Source organism: Tympanuchus pallidicinctus, unplaced genomic scaffold (genome assembly GCF_026119805.1).
Source record: "Tympanuchus pallidicinctus isolate F22 unplaced genomic scaffold, pur_lepc_1.0 scaffold15, whole genome shotgun sequence".
NCBI lineage: Eukaryota > Metazoa > Chordata > Aves > Galliformes > Phasianidae > Tympanuchus > Tympanuchus pallidicinctus.
The window spans coordinates 35644997-35665787 of NW_026294669.1; the positions used below are offsets into that span (position 1 = coordinate 35644997).

General features: G+C 44.6%; 1 protein-coding gene across 9 annotated transcripts in view; it reads right to left on the reverse strand.

The window, feature by feature from the left end:
• Positions 1–20791, reverse strand: part of HDAC4 (histone deacetylase 4) — a 219139-nt gene that overhangs the window by 15912 nt on the left and 182436 nt on the right. For all 9 annotated transcript variants that reach the window (XM_052675252.1, XM_052675251.1, XM_052675255.1 and 6 more), the window contains 6 exons: positions 18325–18371; positions 10698–10805; positions 10096–10151; positions 9027–9114; positions 7620–7739; positions 5604–5701 (listed from right to left, as the gene is read on the reverse strand). In XM_052675252.1, the coding sequence (XP_052531212.1) occupies positions 5604–5701; positions 7620–7739; positions 9027–9114; positions 10096–10151; positions 10698–10805; positions 18325–18371 (517 nt within the window). The remainder of the gene's footprint in view (positions 1–5603; positions 5702–7619; positions 7740–9026; positions 9115–10095; positions 10152–10697; positions 10806–18324; positions 18372–20791) is intronic.

Below are 20791 nucleotides of genomic sequence, written 5' to 3' on the forward strand. Positions count from 1 at the left end.
CACACCTCTGTAAGCACGACAACTGCACCTTTATTGACGACAGCATTTACAGAATATTCTGAAAACAAGGTTCTATTTGCCCCAGCACCAATCTGAGCTCACGCCATTTCACCCTCTGCAGGACATAGTTTTAACAGAGCTTCAGCATCTCCCATGCAATGACCTACTTGCCGTGTTAGTCAAACCCAGCAAGTCATCTCCAATGCAGAGCAGAGCCCTGGTGTGGGCAGGGACACTGGTACCCAGCATACCATGTACCATCCCAGGTCTGGTGGACGTGCTGAGGCAATGTGCAGTCCAAAAAAACCCTTCAAGCTTTCATTTTTGTCATCTTCCTGGTTGCCACTCTCCATGCACAGCAACACAGAAATCTATGCAATCTACAAAAATAAAACAATTCTCTGCTGGTGGTTACAAGTTGCAGAGCTTTTTGGGCAGCATTCACCCTCTCTGTGCTGAGAAAGTTTTTAATTCTGACAGAGTCTGAAAGTGGAATTTTAATTTTTTTCTCCAATGGCTCGATTGCCATATACTTCTGTCCTCAGGGAGACTATTATGTAAGGAAGACAAAATAGTGCATTTTTCTGCTGATGGCTTTACAGTCGACAAACGCGCTTAGTGAAACCCACAGACATCTGAAGTGGAAACCACCTCCCTGACAAAGGACTAAAGCAGCACTTCTGTAGCAAGTGCACGTGGCAAAGGGCTTTTTTTTTTTCCCTTTCTGTTTTTTTTTCCCTGAGCTTTGAAGTACTGCTGAGCTATTTAATTTATAATCGTAGCAGAACTGCTAAAATCATCAGATTTTTTCCAAAGCTGCAATGTCGTGAGAGATGCTACAACCTCAGCTGCCATAAAGCCATTGGTGGAGCAAACCCAACCCAAAGCCTAAACCCAAACCCGAGCTGTGGAGCTGCACGGGCTGTCAGCACTCAGTCAGCGCTGTGCTGCGAGGTGATGGCATCTTCCTGGCTGTGGCACAGCTCTCTGTGCCCAGTGCACCTCAGAGAGATGCAGGGCATGATGCTCAGCTGTGAGCAGGTCAGATGCCCTCTGGCAGCACAGGTACCACACAGGCAGTGCCTGAAATCTGCAGAGATTTCAGGAGAGAAAAAGCAGTGCTTGCTGTTTGAAAGTAAATCACACTGGTGATAGTTAGAAGCAGCCACATTGCAGAGGAAAATGCCCTTTTTGCTCAGATCCATCACTGTATAGCTAAGTCCCCAAGAGAAAACAGCTACTGAACTTCAAACAAGCCTATTGTATTGTCCTGATGACCACACGATAAAAAAAATCCACAGATTGGAGTAAGGTGAGCAGTTTTCTTCAGAGCTGGGTCTTTTTAGCTAAGGTGGCTGCAAAGCCATTCACTCAAGAATGAAACATTTCATAACACAGAATCTTCCCTTCTAGCCACACCGATTTGTTTTAAAGTATGAGGGTCAAACATTTAAATTTCCTACATTTTAGAAGATTGTTTTGCTTGTTTAATGCAAATTAAATCCTTTCATTAGGCTTTGAATGTGGCTAAGCTGCATGGCTGTGCATTAACTAATACCGATGGCTGCAGACAGCAAAACCTGCTGATCATGTTCTGCAAACACTTTGGGGGGAAAACAAAAACAATTTTCCATTATTTTCCTGAAGAGTGAATAATGCTTAGTCTACTACTGGCCAATCCACCAGTCAAACGCTTAACAAATGACAGGCAGATTAAGCAGTTCTACAGAGGATTTCTCCAATGTTCTCCTCCCACTGCTGGCCATACAACACCAGGTGCCATCCCCTGCTCAGGGGCTGCTGGGGACGAAACAGGCATCAGAAAGCATGAAATCTACAAGACAGAAACAACAATTTGAGGCAAAACAGCACCAGGTTCCCCCTCCCAGTTTGTTGCTTCTGGGATGTTTTGTGGATAGAACCCTTCCACCCCACCAACTCAGCTCCCAGACTTGCTCAAGGCAGAAGGAGGGACTTCTCAGCCCTGATTTTGCTTTTGCTCTGGGTGTCTGAAATAAAACCAAGCCCCACACAGGATTCTAATTGTGTGAGAGACCAGTGTCAGAGTAGGTAAAATTAAGATGAAAAGACAGTTTTCTAGAATCATCAGGGAAAGGTATTTTACATCATGTTTAGAAGAAAACTCCTGCATGTAACACGAATTAATCTCACTAGTAACTGCTGTTCTTGTGCAATAAGGAGCTAGGCACAGCCCTCATGTTGCCTCAGCAGCTCTCCCAGTAGGGTCTGCACGCTATGCTTTTATACAGCCTTTGAAAATGCCACGGGAATTCATAGGAGCAACCACTGTTTCTTGTACAACAAGTCAGGAAACAAAAGACTCCAGTAAAAAAAATAAAATAAAATAAAAAAATAAAGAGTTTTACAACCGTTTGTTTCTATAACTACGGAATAACAGCAATGAATACCAATAACGTTTTGATGAGTTAGGGACTTTTTAAATTACATGCCCTGCGTTTTACGTGTTGGGCTTTCATACATTTCTGCGTAATCTGTGAGATCTGTATTGCCCACATACTTTGGTGGTGACTTCAGCCGTGGAACATTTGCGCAGTAAACGGTCAGCTAAGTTATAACGTAATGCTGCTGAGGGCTGCACTTAGGACAGTGTGGAGGAGTGCCAAGCTCACAGTGAGCTCCCCAAAGCCTTCCAGGGGCGACTCGGGTACCCCACCCTGCTTCCCCTCCATGCACAGCAGCTGGGATTTCACCCCGACCTTCTGCAGTGCTGATTTGGGAACTCAGCTCTGAAGACAACGTGCAGCAAAACGCAAGGCACGGCCGCTCTATGCTTCAGTGATGAGTTTCATTGGGAGTTATTCATTCATCGGAAGAACAATTTGTGAAGACAATTATCTCAGTTATTATTTCGCTAGAGAGCGTGCTTTTATTCATCAATCATTTTATTTCATTCAATCCATACACCAGCTTATCCCAAAACAGAAGAATAAACGGAAAGCTTGACGCTGGCTTTTTCTTAATGTTTTTACATAGAAAGATGGCTTTCCTCCCTAAAAGTGGGCAAGCATGCGAAGGGTTAAGGATTAAAAAAAAAAAAAAAAAAAGGAGAAAAAGTATATCAGTATCTTTGCCTAGCTCAAAGGATTTCCACTGATTCCTCTGCAGACTTCAAAGCCTCACAGTTTGGCATTTGGACTGGTTTGAATTAAAGCTCAGTTCTCCACTGTGAGTTTCCAAGTTCATGGTGAAAATGCCTGCTGCTTCTGGAGTTCATTATGGCCAATTTTCTTATCTTTTCTTCATCTTAGGTTTGATCCCCAGCAAATGCAACGTGGCATTCGATGGGGTGGAATAACAAGGTGCTGCCTTGAAGGCATGCATTGTCTCAAGGGGCTAGCGCAAGAAAAGAAGAAAAAAAAAGGATATATGACCCATTCCCTTCACTTTCTAACTCTCGGGGGACTATAAATTGCAAACTTCAAAGCATTATTTTACATTAAAATCAATAGAAAGATTCAGGAAAAAAATGTTTTTCAAAGAAGCTGGTTAAGATTTGAAAAGGTCACTTGATAATGTATTATCATGACCAATCTTGGCAGAAGATTAAAAAAGCTTCCAATTTAACTTATTGACTGAAGGTGTGCACATGAGGCAGGCTACGGGAGGTGCTACCTATGAGGATGAGTCACAAAGCACTTTGCTTCCCAGAACCCAAAATAAGGGCTGGGGTTAGGTACAAAATCTGCTTCTCACACAGCTGCAGTCTCTGGGCAAAAAGACACCAGCGTCTATTAAGGAATGGCTGGCAAAGGTCTTGTGCTGCAGACTGCTCTGAACAATTTTCCAGGAGCCTTGAAACTCAATTAATATTTAATAGCAAGTATGTCACTCAGTTGCCAGCTACAGGTTCTCTTTATAATGCAGATATCAGTCTTGTTGACTGCTGGGATAAACAGACTTCCACTTTGGAGGAAAGTGCTGCTTTCCTGTACCAGGAATAAAACATCAAGACAAATGAGAGTTATTTGACTAGATGTTACTTTAAATTGTATACATTCTTTGAAGGCTTTTTAATGGCATACTGGAGGGTAAAAGCTCTTTTTGCTCAGTATAACGCAATATGAATACAGGCACAGCAAAGGACAGAAATAACGCTCCCAGATTTCACACACACACTGCTATCCCAGGAAGGCAATATTCCATCTGGCTATTGCCAGAAATTTGCATCTCACGTTTTGGCAATCATGTGTCCCCCTGAATTTATGCAGGGTGTTTGCCAGAAGTGCACTAAATCTGGTCTGAGGACAGAAAACCACTTCAATTGGTAATTGCTAAAAAAGATGCAAGGTGGGGAGGCACGAGGCATATGGGGGGACAGGGGGTGAACAGGACAGCGTCAAGAAAAAATGAAGCCCATGTATCTGCAGGTCAGGGAATTACATTCCTTCTTCTGGAAGGAGTATCAGAGAAGAAAATGTAGTCTCACACAGGACTCTATTCATTACTGTTCTGCTTACCTCTCCACCCAGAAAAACTGTCATTTTATTGTGTTATTCCACTGCTTCCATAGTTCATCTTACTACCTTCATTTTCCCATTCTCTGTGGGTCTGGGAAGCAAATGCATCACACCCCAGGCTTGCAGCAAGCCCCCAAAACACCAGTGTTGTACAATCACCCCATCAAAGCGTTTTGCCCCATAGCTGCCCAGAGCAGCAAGATGTTCAATGCGTGTTTTGCTTCACACACCTCTTCTGATGATACTGACACAAGGAGGAAAATAAGGGTCAAATAAACAATTCCTTGCTGTCCCCAGGTATCACATGTGAGCGTGACAGTAAGAGCACTGGGATACAAACATGTAGGTCAACAAACAGCTCCACGCCCAGCTCCATTTGCAGACTCAAACAATGCCAAGTTTTCTGGAGCACACTTGAGTATGCTTGTACAACCCAACATCATGATTTACATTTGGCCTTGCTCTTACTGCTCGTCAAGGAAGACATCTCAGCAACACATTAATTTAACTCCACAGCTTTGCTTACCTCCATTCACCCCCTATCAGTGAGTGTAACACTTATTTGGTAGAAGGTCATTAAAAGAGGCCCACTTCCCTTCGCTAGGAACTCTCAGGAGTGAGGTAGGGTGGTAGTCACAAGCAGAGCTCATGTAAGGGAGGCAGTGCGTGCCAGCATGCCTAGAAGTTATGCACCATCATGTATATCACAATAATGATGCCTTAAGCTTTGGGACGGCTGCACCTTGAAATTCCAACTCATGGTAACTCATGAAAATTATTTAGGATTCCCTTCCCAATCCAAGTGTATTCATGCACAGAAGCACTCATCCCAAAGATTTTTAGCCAACAACAGAGAGCTCATTCATGTCAGTAGACGTATCAGTCAGTGCTAAGCAGTGAGTACGTCAATCCCCTAACATCACAGACCCACTTCTTGTGGCCAGAAATATCCTCTTTGCTTCATTCAGCTTTATTCCACATGGCACTGCAACTAGATGAAAATCCAGAACGTCTTAACTCGTGATTAAGTTCACGACTGCACAAGATAAAAGAAACCCAATTTAGGTGAAAAATATGATTATAAGAGGGAAACTTCAATATTACCTGAAAGCAGTTAAGTATTCTGTGTCTCCCATCGGTGGATCAAGGCCACCAGTGAAGGCCATGTTAACATTGAACCCAACTCCTGCTCCTGTGCCAACCTGAAAACAGGAAACAGTTCTCTTAATTATACATGTAGAAACAGCAAACTCTGGCAACACCTTTCTGCTGTATCATGATTCTTCCAGTTGAATATGGATTTTGAGCCAATAGCTGGGTGCTAGCTAGGTTAATTTTTCCTTCTAGAGTGACACAGTCCCCAAAGCAAGGATGAAAACACAGCTTCTCCATGCTCACAAATGCTCTGGTGCTTGTGGGAGCTGCAGGCAGGCTGCTTGCCTAAAAAACACCACATCATTAAGTAGATCCTTTTCTAGGATCCTTTCCCTCTTTTGTAGGACATCACATTACATGTAGTTTCTTTCCTTAATTTGTTTTCAGCTTTATCTAGAAGTACACTTTTGTGTCTTACGGTAGTGATAACTAGGGAATAAAACAAGACAATTTTAATCAGAGCGAGCTCCCCCTCTGCTGGGGGAAAATATGATTCACAGACATTTCCACTGCTACAGGGACACGAGTGCTAAATGCAGCTGCATCCCCATCCTTGCCCCTACTGCAAATGTGCCTCTCCTTCCATTCACTCCAAATAATGGAGGAAGGTGAGAAGTTAAAAGTAAACCGGAGCCTTCTAGCAACCATTTGCCAAGAAGCAAGGTCATGCTTCCCTTCATCTGGAATCCTAAAAGCCTGTGCTCGGTGCCTTTGTTGGGTGGGATCTTGCAGTGCTGCTGCCAGCTCAGCACAGCTCTCCTATGCACCACGGTTTTGTTTAGGTCTTGGTGTGTGAAAGAAACCTAAAAATTAATGGTGTTATACAATACACAGCCAGGTAGTTCAGCTAGATAAAGCTGCAAGAAGTGTCAGAGCTTTGTGCATTCTGAGGCAGAAATTAAGAGCTGCTGTGTATTCACTATACAGATGTGCACAAGCAGAGTCATGAAGGAATATCTCACTACATTTCAGTCTCTTTAGAAATCTAAATGGAAACAACAATGCGTGCTGGATGGGAAAACATAAAATGGGCAGGGAACAAATTCTAGGAGTTTTAAGATGTAATCTAAAATGCCTCAGAGAACACAAAACTCACATTTGACAGAATTTAACTGATAAATCACACATGAAGGATGATAATGGAACATTCCTTAGGCACGACCCATTTTCAATTTAAATTTACGACAAAACTACAGCTCAAATGAACGTACTGTACCTTAAAGGCCAGGGAAGGTTTTACCAACTACATACTTCAAACTGTGATTGTTTCTATGCCTCCTGTTTGCAGCATGCTACATTTCAGCCTGGAGGGTGAGGAAGGATGTGATGGATGTAGTAGCATCTGCCCAGAGAAGAAAGGGCTCCACCTTTGCTTGCCCAGCCCTTCTGCAGCAGTGTCTGAGAAACCACCAAGAATTAGTGGACTTGGTCCAACAGCACTGATGGCAGCTGGAGATTAGCACTGGTGTCTGCTGGGCCAGCATAAGGAGCAGACGGGCTTGAGGGTTGTGCCAGGAAAGCTGACCGCTGTGCTGGTGGCACAACCATGGAACAATCTATTCCTCACACCCACATCTTACATCCATTAAGAAGAGTATGCTGTTCTTTGGAGATGAAAGCACTGTCTGGGACAGCTGGCAAAGGGCTCTGGAACAGGTTGTCCCATCAGGAATGGGCAGACTGACTGCATTCACTCCTTTCAGCTTGTTTGCCAAAGTGTGTGCTGTCCTGCCAGCTTCCATGATGCCCACAGCTGTGAGGACTTGGACAAGAACACACCAAGCCCACAAATGTAGGCAATGCACTACTAATCAGACACTAACAAGCAGAAGGGTGGGAGCAGTGACAGAAGCTGCCCTCCAGATCTAACCGAGGCAGGCAGCCCTCAAATTTTGGGGGACACCTGAATTGTAACCCTGAGAAGGTCCTGTTGGACGTGGGAGGGTGCTACGCAGATCCTCTTACCTCATCAGGAGCACCACTGCCTGGAAAGAAGTTCCCATCATCATAGCGATGTAGTGAAATATAAAGAACATTGGGATCATTGTAGAAAGCTTGCTGAGTACCGTTCCCATGGTGCACATCCTTTGGGGACAGAGATTGCAATACATGAGGGAGGTTCGTGTCTCATTCAAAATGACTAAAAGCATCAACCTGGGATTCGGAGGGGTTTCCTCTGGTGTTGAGCTTCATTTTCTGTGCTTCTTTGAGCTAACTGAAGCAGTTCATTGCAAACGAAAGTAATCTGCTTTGCACAGCCAGCTTCAGACTACACTTCTCATTTAACACACCAGATAAATGGCAGTAAGCACAATCGCAAGCACTTACCTGGAGAACAGGATCAATTTAGTTGGGTTTAGAGAATCACATTCATAACTAATCCTGAGGAATGTTGGGCATAGAAAGGCAGTATTAGTTGCCCCAAATTTGCACCTTTAATCAATCAACAGGGTGACCACTGGCACAAGTACCCTGCAAAACTGTCAGGCCTAGCTCAGTGATGTTGAGGGACACAAACCCGTTGCCAAGACCTTCTCCTGCAGTTCTACTTGGTGCAGAAACGCAGTCTGTAGCAGGATGGGTTTGCAAAACACTCCTTCTGACATTAAAAATAGTTGGTGGAAAATGAGGAAAAGGATGTCAATCCAGTAAGGCAAAAAGACAAATACATCCATTTTAACTTGTGGGTCTTGCCCACAAGAGATTTGTTGCAATCTAATCAAAACTCTTGGCTGACACCCAAGGACTCAGATGTCTTCACAGCCAAGAAAAAACATTTTAAAATCAATAAAATGTATCTGCCACATTTTTAAATCTACACGTCACTGTAGCAAAATCCCAAGCAAAAATATTTCACTGTCCTAATCCAACCTGGAGAACACTTCTGACTGCCTGCCCACATGCACAGAGGCTGGCCTGGCCCAGAAGCAGCACACTGAAACCGAGAGTAAAGCTGTGCTGGACAGCCCATCCCTCTCAGAAACCAGCCCTCACACCTCAGAAAAAAAGCTGGGATGGATCCTAGCAATTGAGACCAAAAAGCTTACAAAAAAAAACCCCAACCGAAGCAGCACAGACTGCAGTTATCTATGCTTGAGACTGTGCTATGGGCTTGTATTAGAAGGCAATATCTTATTAATTACAATTCTGTTCGGAAAACTATGGACTCTTTAATAAGCTTTTTGTTTTGTTTTGTTTTGAACTAAAATCTTTTTCAAAAAGTACCAAGCAAACAAATTTTGGCTTACAGACCACAGACAACATTTTTTCACTGACTTACAGAGCCTGGGTTGGCCTCACATGAAACCCAAAGAAAACCCCATGAAAAATTTCCACCTGCTCTCCTGATGGTAACAAGGAAGGTTTACTCACCCAGTCCACTATGAGGATTTTGCTAACATTCAGTCTTTGCTGGAGCAGCTTGGCTGCAATTGCCACGGAGTTAAAATAGCAGAAGCCCCTGGAGGTGATGAGAAGGAAGAGAAAAGAGAAAAAGGAGAGGTGTTAAATATAGGTCTCCTTGGTCCCAGTGCATCTATCATCTGAGACATAACACAGTCGGAAGAAATTTCTTCTGCTTTCACACTGCTTTCCTCCCTGGAAGATATACGTGTGCTCAGTGAGAAACACAAAATAGCCACGCAGCAGCACGTGCCTTGTGATCCGTCAGGAAATGCTTTCCTAAGCCCAATGCAGTGAGATGCTGCTGGGGGCCAGCTGCCCACGAGTGACCCTCGGATCCCCAGTGCTTACATGTAAGAGACAGGGACAGGCAAGACAAAGCAAAGAGGACAAAGAAAGGACAGAACCAAGGCCTGGAGTGCTGAGATGCCATCAGCTGGAAGAGAGGAGATACGCTCACAGAGGCTTAGAACTTTATACTGAAGCACAGAAACTCCACGCATGAAAGTTCAGCACAGTAAGCCTGGAACACAAGTCCAACACAATCCAAGCATGGGACCCAAAGAATGCATGGGATATCTGGTGAAAACCCTAATACAAACCCTGCTGTTTAAAACACACGTCAGCTGCCAGACTTAACTTTGGCTTCATGAAGTCTTCCTGCTCTGCCCCTTTCCTCAGTCAGTGTTGTGACCTCAGGACACAGCTATGCTTGCTATATTGCTATTAATGGTACTCTTGCCTTCCTCACACTGTGTGAGCCATCAATATTGATCTTAAAACAACTCACAGGAGTAAACAAAAGCAGCAGCATTATTCCAAGGCATGACTGTAATGTCAATTTGTGCTAAGAACTACCCACCCAAAAGCACAAAGTAGGAATTTGCCCTCTTCAAGGGAATTACTGGGAGCTTTGCATATGACACCATTTCACATAGAAATTCTGCAATGGTAAACTAACAAACAGCCTTCTTCAGGCTGTAGATCACACAACAGACAAACACTGAAGCAAGATCACAGAGCACAAATGCATACTTACATGGGTGTGCTTTCTTCTGCATGGTGACCTGGAGGTCGAACAACGGCAAATCCATTCTACACACGAAAATAAGAAAAGGAAGAAATGAGACAGGTAGGAAGGTTCATCTCACAAGGATGGATGCATGCAGCCAGGAGCACTAATTGTGCCTTGCAATTATGTAGTTGTCCTCAATGGTTCCTGCACGGCAGCAGATGATGTACTCCCTTGTTCTGGAGGGGAAGATATCCACATGAATTTTAGGGAAACTGGCTGGTACAGCATTTCCTTCCACTCAGGAAAAAATAAATAAATTCTGCATGAGGTCACTGAGCTGACTGGCCCAGCTGAAGCCAGCAGCAAGACCCTCAGATAACACTGGAATAGGGATTTTGCTTGCTGTTCTGGTTTCTTTCTTCCTTTTAATCAGCACGTAAGAACATTCACCAGGAGTCTGCTGTTCACTTGCTGATATCCTCAAAGATTTTTATGACCAAAGCCAGATGGTGCCATTAAAATGAAGCTTGCTGGATCTCCTGCACAACACAGTCATGATCTGAGCCCTGCTGTTCCCGTACACACAGCCCTTTTCAAAGCAAAGTGTTGCTTATTGTCATACCAACCTTCAGTTCTCCTGTGGCCACTTTGAAAACAAGCTCAATGACGCAGCCCACAGCCAGGCGAGCAGCACCAGATGAGTGAACTTCATTCCAGATCGTGTCACTGTCGACCTAAGTGAGACACACAGGAACCATGGTTAGCAACAGTGAGGACAGCCAGGAAACAGAGACTCGTGTCTTATACAGAGTTACTTGAATGTATTAAATGTGGGAATTGGCAGAACTGATCTCAGCAACACCAGGGTTAGGACCGCCATCACCTAAAAGTGACAACACCAACGGCTGTTCCAACAAAGGTTACTCATGGAATGCTTTAGGGTCAGTGCATTAACAGAGGAGGAAATTCAGCACCGTATTTTGCAGGCGTCTCCTACCAGCACTTCTACCACCACTGCAGCACTTCCCCTCAACTGCTGGAGGAAACAGAGTTCAGATGAAAAAGGAGGTTTACAAAATCATTCAATAATCCTCCTAATTAAAGCACTACAGGAGGAATACTTAATAATGAAATTTTAACAACGCCTGCCTAGCCCAGGCCTGCCAGTTGGGTAAGGTTATGCTGACATCAACTTCTCTTGTCCCATCAAAGCTAACAGCAGATCTTCAGAATCTAAGTGCTGATTACAGCGCTGAATATCTGACAGCACCAGCATCCTCTACAGTTTCCCCCAGAAGATGTGCCAGCAGGCCAAAGGCACGGCATCCTTCAGGCAATCTCCGTGCAGTTATGCTACAAGATCCTGCCCTAACTGAAACTAAAAGCAGGGAGTGCTGGCTTTTACCACATTCACGCCACCAACTGCACAAAGATGGGATGGGTTCGAAGACAGATGCTGAGATGCCTGCACAGCTTTTGCTGTGATCCATCTGGAGGCTGCGGGGGGACAAACGGCACGGGGCCTGGATCTCTTCCCCAGCACTCTGGCCTGTTTGCAGGCTGTGATGAGAGCAGAGCTTGTTTTCTTCCTGCCAGCGCCAGCCCTTGTGAAATTCACACTGCTGGGACTATCCCATGTCAGGAAAGCTCTGCTGTACAGTCCTCCTATCCATCACAGGATAAATGCAACATTTCTCAATGTGAAGGATCACCAGCTATTTTTCACATATTGCTCCGCGTTGAGAGCATTTATGGAAACAATGGAGAAGGAGAATGGGAGAAATGGATTATTTGCTTTGTCTGGCAGCCAACCTGCTTACTGAGTTGCGAGGAGATGCGAGTCACCCCACACAACACTGAGCCACCTCCTTCGTGCCTGTGTTGAAGGCGGTGGAAATCATTCCAGGCCCATTACTGGGAATGCTTTCTGGCACCAGCTGCTCTGAGGACAGTTCTGAAGTTGCAGTTAGCCAGTAAAAGTGCCTGGGCTCCCCTGAGTTAATAAGTTTGGGCAGAAACACGGGAACAGAAGTACAACAGGTTTGAGCTCTATACAGCATTGCTAGAAGTCACAGTCACCTGTGTCTGCAGGTGGCAGACACACCTAACCTAAGCAACTGAGAATACCAGCTTGATTTGTGCAAAGAAAATTACAGCCTCAGCGCCGGCAAATTTAATTTCTGTTCTTGGTATCTTGGGGAAGAAGGAGGTTGGTAGAACTCTGCTGCCTCACTGCTACTGCGGAAGGGCCACTCTGCGCTGGTTCGCTGGTTCCATTTCCCTTAACTTAAGGGATACAGCTATGCCACGCAGCCTGGAATGGGCAGATATAACCCATCTGTCTAAAGTCTTGAAAGAAAATGCTGCAGGACAGCAATAAAAAGAGGCGTCCTCTCCCTCTTTGCCCTCCAAGTACCAGGTTCCTCACTTGAATGCAGAGTTTTGCACAGGGTCACATTCATTCACTGTAAAGGCACCAAGGAAACAAATAGCTAAAAGCAGAACTCATATATGACCGGTGTACAGCTTCACGTAAGGACCCTCAGATCTCCATTTGTGCCAGCCTTCCCATAAAGCACACCAAAGCCACCAGTGCCCAAGCCAAACACTGCTAAGTTCACGCCATACTGCCTGCAGAAACCAGGCTTGTGCTGGTAGCACTCCAAGAGGAGCGAGGATGGCAAGACAGGTTTTAAAGAGATGATTTCTGCAGAAATTAAGCACTTAGAAAAAGCATTCTGCCTGCAGCATAAAAGCCAGTCTCTGCCATGCCCAGCTACCCAGTGGGAGAATGACTGGATTAAGAGAGCCAAGCTTGGCACTGCTTTGTCCCACATGCACGCATCTCCACGATAAGGATTTAACACCCAGCCACCTTCCCAGAAAGGATGTCTGGAGACTCCCGGGCCCTAATCCAAGGCAGCACTTCATCATGTTACACTGGAAGTGTCTGAACGGTCCCACTGAAGTCATCAGCACTCTGCAGCAGAGGGGCGTAGGTTCTGCCACGGTGGAAAATCTTATTAATGTGGCCCTGAGCTGAGCTGCACTCTGACTCTAAAGCTGCTGCTGTTCGGTGCTCGGGCTGCTGTTGACCTCTCCATCATTCCTGAATTCTGAAGTTCATCACAGGAAGACACTATTTGGCTTTCCCCATCGACGAGCCCTTTGATGTAGCTGCCATCACAGGAGTTGTTGCTGGGACAGCACATCAAGCCTTAGCATCTGGAAGGACTTTACAGAGGGAGGAAGCACATTTCTTGCCTTTTGTTGATCTGAGAGCGTGCATTTCTCTTTTTCTCTCCCAAACTGGAGGACTCAACTGCGTCAGAGATACCAAGTCTTCCACATCTGCTGGATGAGGAGTGGATAAGCACGCTTGTTTGCTTGAGAGTAATATTAAAGCCAGAGGAGCTGCTGATTCTGCCTCATGGACTTTCAGGAGAGCTGAGGATCTTTGGAATGTGGGAAGAGGGAATTCAGCTCCTGGGGCCTGCTGCAGGCTCTAAAGCCTTCGTAGCGTGCACAATTATTAGAAAATGTGAGGGAAGGTCAGTTTGATAGAGGCTTTGTTTTAAGAGGAATGTTTAAGATGTTTCTGAGCAAAGCATGAAAGAACTTTTCCTTCCTTATAAATATGAAATGTTAAAAAATACAGGCGATGAGCTTCCGACTCACGCTGTGCACTAAATTACGTACTGCCAGGCAGCTATTTAAAAAAAAAAAAGGGGAGGATCTGAAAAAAAGATTTCATTAGAACAAGGAAAACAGAGTGATGGACAGGAGCAAGGGACTGCAAAGCAGAGAGAAACAAAGGAGTTCTGCTCTCCTCTCATCACAGCTCATCCTCACATTCAGGCGACAGCAGCACTCAGCATTCACCCAGTCAGGGAGCCATCTTTACCTTCTCATGTCTCCTAAAGCTCTGGTTAAGTCACTGCTCACATATTTTTTCTTCTAAGACTCACTATTAAGTTTCTTCTCATTTCCATTTCATGGAATATGCACTTTTTTTGATCCCTGCTCTGCAAGAATGTACTTTGTTGCACGCTGTACACCTGCATGGGTAAAGATTTTTTTACACTCTAAACAGGACCCTGCAATCAAAAATAGGAGAACAAGCTCTGGAAGAGATCAAAACCAGTAAGAATCACTAGATTATGGATTTTCAAAGCCTTTTGCAAAATTATTTTCTAATTATCCCGGATTATCCAACACTCCATGCATGTAAGCTATAGCTTAAGAAAAGTGTGTGTGCTGCGGAGAAGTGAACGGCACTAAATGGAAATGCTACTCCTGCAGATGTTGCTGAAGATCAGTGGAAATGAATGACTGTTGTTTAAATCAGAGCTCACATCTGTTGATATGAGTGGTTCTGTGGTTTCTTCCTTCTCTGCTAGGACTGGGACATGTGCAGGTGGGGAGGTTTGTTAGTGTCAGCTGTGACGATGTGAGGGCTTCCTCCTATTAAACAAACCGATGCTGAAAAGAACCAAGAGTTTCCAACCATAGGGGAACAAACCTTCCTCGTTGATCTTGCGAAGCTGTGACTTCGTTTTAGAAGGGAGATCAAAAAGTGTTACGTGGTGAACTGATCTGCCCCAAACCTTTTCCTGCTCCTTCAAAAAACTCCTGTTGTAACACCTGTGCTAGCACAAAGAACTCGTGGAAATTCACAGCTTCCCTCACTGTTAGGCTGATGTATCTGCTGGCCCCAGAGCACCTGGCAGGTCTGAGCAAGGTTCTGAGCAGCACCACAGCATCTAACCCACTGCCCTAACGAGGGGATGAAAAGGCAAAGCAACACTGCCACACCATTGGGGCACAGCCACTGGAGATGTAATGGCTTTGGGGGGGCTTTCCCACCCTCACCCCCCCCACAGTATTGTTCCACATCACCTTTCAGGCCCATTTATTCTTTTAACTTACATAACAACCCTTATGGACAAGAGCTGTGTGTCTGTCTGCAGAAAAAGGACTTGACTTCAAGCTTTCCATCCCATAAATACCATTTGACACCCCCAGCTCCCCTCCTGAATTACAAGGAGCAGCAATCATTCAGCTTTCACCCACTCCAGGCCAGGCCTCCCTCATGCCCTCAGGCATTATTTTGCGCCCAGCAACACTGCTTTTTGTGCTCTACCTTACTACTTAGCTTTGTGTTCTCGTGACATCAATATTTCTCTGCACTCAGCTTTTGTCTTCGTGACCCTGAATAAATTTCGTACCATCACCAGCACGCGCTTACAGACCAATCCTTCGCTTTGCAACATCTCAGAGAATGTGTTGGACTAATTCTGACTGCTGCTCTCTCTCTTCTCATCAGTGATGTACCCAAAAGAGGATTGCTCCCAACTCATTCTACGGTAGCCTGATTTTTTAAAACCTTTCTTTTTTCTTTATGGATCACGTTAGCCCCCTGGCAAGCATTTGCCAGAACAGTATTGAGTGTTCTGGATCAAATCCTCCTTATGAAGCAGTCAGCCAGCTGGAAAGCTGTCTACTGCCTTGGTGAACCATGAATTATTCACTAGGCTGCACTTATTAAGTGACAGAGTCAGAAAAAACTACCCTTCTGCTGAAATAAATCCCTTCTCTTTCAGCTCTGGGCTACAAACCAGATGTCCCACAGGTGCTCGGATCATCCCGTGCTCCTGATGCTCCCTTACCAGTAAAACCAGTGCAAAGCCATAGGAGCTCACACCAACTTCTGTCACCGCCAGGGCTGCCTCCCCACAACCTCCTCAGCTTGTAAGTTAAAGACAGAAGTAAGATAGTCGGCTGTTCAGAAGCAAGTCATGTTCTGCCAACCTGGTGTTCCTGAACAAAGGAGAATCTAAATACAGCTCTGATGCTCCTTGTCCATCAGAGGAGCCATACGGTCACCTTGCAGCCTGCCTACAGCAGCAGGACCCCCAAGCATTCTTGCTAAATCAATTTAAAATTATTCAATTATACCATAACAAGCACTCGATCTCTCAGCGGTCTTCACATGCTGAAACCTCTCAGGCTTGCATCATGCTTCCTCTCTCACCGAAATTCTTCACAACTGATACTTTACCCTTGGCCCTGATGTTTTAAGATCTTCTTTACTTCTTCAAAAAATACTGTACATGTCTCAAAAATGTCTCGTCATCCTCTTTGATGCAGAAAATAACTTGTTTTTCATCTGCTACCGAGAGGCGTGCTCTGTGGCCCAACTAAAATCCCACTGTAGAGCTTCTTCCAACGTTTTCCCATAGCAAATCAAACCAAGAGCAACTTGTCTGACAGAACTGGCATGCTAACAAAGAGTACAGTTTTCCCTCTATTTCTTCAATAGACACGCAACGTTGCTAAGCCAGCTTTCTTGACAGATCTCACACTTTGAAGGACAGCAGAAAACAGGACTGAAAGGAGCTTGTGCGATCGGTGTGCAGATCTCCTACCCCCAAAAGGAGGGGTAACCACTTCAACCCACCCAGGTGTGTACTGCTCAATATGCTATAGCCCATCACTGCGTGCCGTGGCCTCATTTTCCCCACAGATGCATAGCTGCAGTGTATATACTGATCAAAAACGCAGCACAAAAGCAGTGAGGAATCTGCTCTCCTGCAAGTAGAAGCACACAAAGAGCTCGTGCTGCCTTCCAATGGAACTGAGGGAAAGAAAATCAAGCAAAACAACCAGAATGCATTTTTTTTTTCCTTCCACGAAAAATCTGACAAGCGCGCTGTTGATGACTGGTAAATTACCAGTTACACAAAGCTCTTCCTCCAAAACATGAAAGCATTGGTCGGGATGACTGAAACGCTGCAGAAAAGTGGAAAGCTGTTTTATCTCATATTTAAGGCTCAGTGGAGACCAGGAGCAGCAAGTACTATCTTTATCAGCAGCCTATCAGGAATACCAGCGCCGTGGTGCTTCCTGCCCTGATTTAGGACTTAATGCAAGACTTCTGGGACTGCGTTAGGCTCAGGCACTGTCTCTACTTGTTACCATTCAGTCTTCATTTGCAAATGATAATTTTTGCTTTGAATGGCATGCCTGACTGCAGGGCAGGGTAAATCCAAACCTTTTAAACTCCAGCCAAAAATTTGTCATGAATTAGGAGGCTGCAGCATATTTACAATACAAAATAAAATATCTCTACGAGTGCTCAGTTGTGGCGGTATGAATAAACGCCGATTATTCTTTTTTTTTTTTGACGGGATAATTTTCAAAGCAGTGATTTTGCAAAGACTCAGGAAGAAAACAATTTTGTTTCATTTCCATAACAGAATCCAGACCTCCAAATTCAACCTCACGAGCTACAATTATGCATAAGAACTACCACTGCGAATTTTCAAACACAGTGCCTTTTATTGTCTCTTCTCATTCTTTTCCCTTCCTGCTCTATGAGGGTTTCTCTGCTGTCACCCTGCACAGAAACCTTGGAGCAGAAAGTCTGAGCCGAAAGGAAAACTGTCAAGATTTCAGGCTCCAAACAACAAACAACCAACCCAAATCTTCAGCACAAGGCACTGGAATGATATTCCCTCTTTTCAGTCTTCAGGGAATAAATGTCTTTTTCTTTTTTTTTTTAACTATATGAAAGAAATCTTGACAGATGAAAACTGATGTTCAGCTGCTCTGTGATGGATGGACGGGTATTTCAGTCACTTCTTTCAGAATTCACCCTCAAAAAAAATGAAAGATGCCAAATACCGATGACTGCAATTTTACCCTCTGCAATCAGTGAGGTTTTTCATTCTAGGACGATAACACAAGTCCAGCTGCAAATAACTCACTATTTACTGAAACTTCCCAAACATCGTCCTTTAGTATCACCACTTTATTAATAAAGCTTCCACCTGCCCTATGAGACAGGCAGCTCTGAAGCACAAATCCCAAAGATGAAACAGCACATCTTGCTTTCTGCGTGGTTGCGGCGCACTTTTGGGTTCGAAGGTTGCTTTAAATTTCAGTAACCTCTTAGACATTAAGCATCACTGCCTGGGAAATGAGGTTTCTTGTCCCCAAAGCCAGACACGAAGCATGCCTATGAATGTCACCCACGCTTTCAGTGCTCCAAATAGTTTCAAATCATCGCACTGCTTTTGAAGAAAGGCACGTGAGGCTGTCACTGCAAACCCACACCCCAGGCAGACCCTGTTTATGGAGAACATCTGGTAGCAATTACCCACTTGATGGAATGCAAAGCATCGATTTTTGTTACCAATGGGACTCAGAGAACAAACAGGACATTATTTACACATTAAAGAGAGTACTCACCCCGACACCACCACAAGGAAGCCTGACAAACATCGACGTTAGAGAACCTGTAGGAAAAAAACCATACGTAGCCAGTAAGTCAAAAAGTCAAAGTTCACCAGATTGTGGTCCAATTTTATGGCAATGCTGAAATCTTTCTGAACATAGTAACAGATCACAGTTTTCTTGCAATCTTCAGAAGACACGCAGCCAACCCTGCTATATTACAACATGCACATAAACAATATACACACTTGGACATGTTCAAAAGCCTCTCTGACATAAAAGCCTTCTATAAATCACCCATTTTTATGCAATAGTTCTGCACTGTTCCACGTTTCAGGCAATCATGCTGACTATAAATGATTGAGATGCTACCAACGACTGCTCAGCATGTCTGAGGTGAACATTTTAACCACTTTCAACTGAAAGAGGATGGAAATCATAAAAACCCTCTAATTATCAGTCATCTGCACAGGCACTAGAAGACTTTTGAGTCTTCACAAAAGACAGACAGACAAAAAGTAAACCGGTGGCAAGCAAATACAACGTGTTTTCAACTGAAAGAGCAAAACCCATGTTAATAATTTGGGAAAAATGAAGAAAGCCATCTGCAGAAATAATTTTGTAACTATAATGAGTCTAACATCACTTCCTCGGCTTGTGTAGCAGCAATATTATCCACTGCAAATGTTGCATATTTATAAACCATGCACTGAAAGCTCTCATGTCTATTGCTACCCTTTGTACATGCCTTGTATATGTATCTATACACAACAGGCAAGTAGAGAGAAGAAAACATGCACCTGCGAGCATCAGAAAAGAACAGTACAGTGCCAGAGATTCATTTGCCTGATACCTCCTTGAAACGAATGAAAGCTAAAAGTCAGACACATACACTGCCCTTTGACTGGGAGTGGAGTTAGTGCATCTGTGTTGTCAATCCGAGCGCACAGCGAGACTCACTGATTAGATCCACATGAAAACTCTTAGCTCATCCTGCTTTGGACCTCCTGTCACATCTTTCACTGTTAATCCACCTATTATTTCAATATTTATCTTCTTAACAATAATTTATGATTGCTATCCACAAATTAAAAGCAGTTTTATTTGCCTGCATTTAAGCTTGTTCAACAGGTTCCAAAGCTCCAGAGTGTGAAGTGATAAATGGATTCATATTCTTTATCTTGAGACTTTCAATGGATACAGCAACCTTTCCAGGGGTAGAGTTGTGCAGCCTGCCATCTTCAAGCCCTTCAGATACAACACAGCAAAGATCCCTGTAATGCCCAAAGTTGGGTCAGCCTCTTCTCCCATATGACAGGTGACAGGAGAAGATGTAAGAGCCTTACGGTGTACCAGGGAAGGTACGGGTTGTACACTAGGAAAAATTTCTTCTCAGAAAGAGTGGTGAGGTATTGGAACAGCTTGCCCAGAGAGGTGGTGGAGTCATCATTCCTGGAGGTGTTCCAGAACCATGGAGATGTGGCACTTGAGGGATGTGGTCAGTGGGCATGGTGGGGGTGGGTTGGCGCTGGACCAGATGACTGTAGAGGTCTTTTCCAACCTGAATGATTCTATGATTCTAACTCTATGGAAGTGATCTTCACTGTCAGTGGTGGCTGCTGGTAAAGAAGGGCACTTTTTGAAGAAGGAGTGAGACTAACAACTGCAGGACTATTCTGCTGGACACTGTCTAGGAGATCCCTGTCTTTTTTAAACTGAGTAGCCCAGAACTGGACACAGTAGTCTACATGTGGCCTCACTGTGGGAGAGTTGTCCTCCCTGGACCTGCTGCCATGCTCTTTAATACACCCCAGGATACCATTGGCCTTCTTGGCCACAAGGTTACACTGCTGGCTCATGGCCAACCTGCTGCCCACCAGGACCTCCAGGTCCTTCCTCACAGAGCTCCTCTCCAGCAGGTCATCCCTTAACCTGTAGCGATGCACGTGCTCATTCCAGGCGCAATACTCTACATTTGCTCTTGCTAAACCCCATCAGATTCCTCCCTGCCCAACTGTCCAGTATGTCTAGGTCTTGCTGAACAGCAGCACAGCTTCAGAAGTGTCAGCCACTCCTCTCAGTCTTGTATCATCAGCAAACTATCCCTTCATCCAGGTTGTTGATGAAGATGCTGAACGAGACTGGACTGAGCACTGACCCCTGGGGAGCACCACTTGTAACAGGCCTTCAATCAGGCTCTGCGCTGCTGATGATCACCCTCTAAGCTCTGCCAGACAGCCAGTTCTCAATCCACCTCACTGCCCACTCATTTATCTCACATTTTCTAAGTTTCATAACGAGGATGCTGTGAGAGATGGTGTCAAACACCTTGCTGAAGTCAAGATACACAACACCCACTGATCTCCACGCATCTCTCCAGCCAGTGATGACATTGACAGAAGGCTATCAGATTGGTCAAGCATGATTTCTCCTTGGTGAATCTATGTTGACTGCTCCTGATAACCTTCTTCTCTTCCAATTG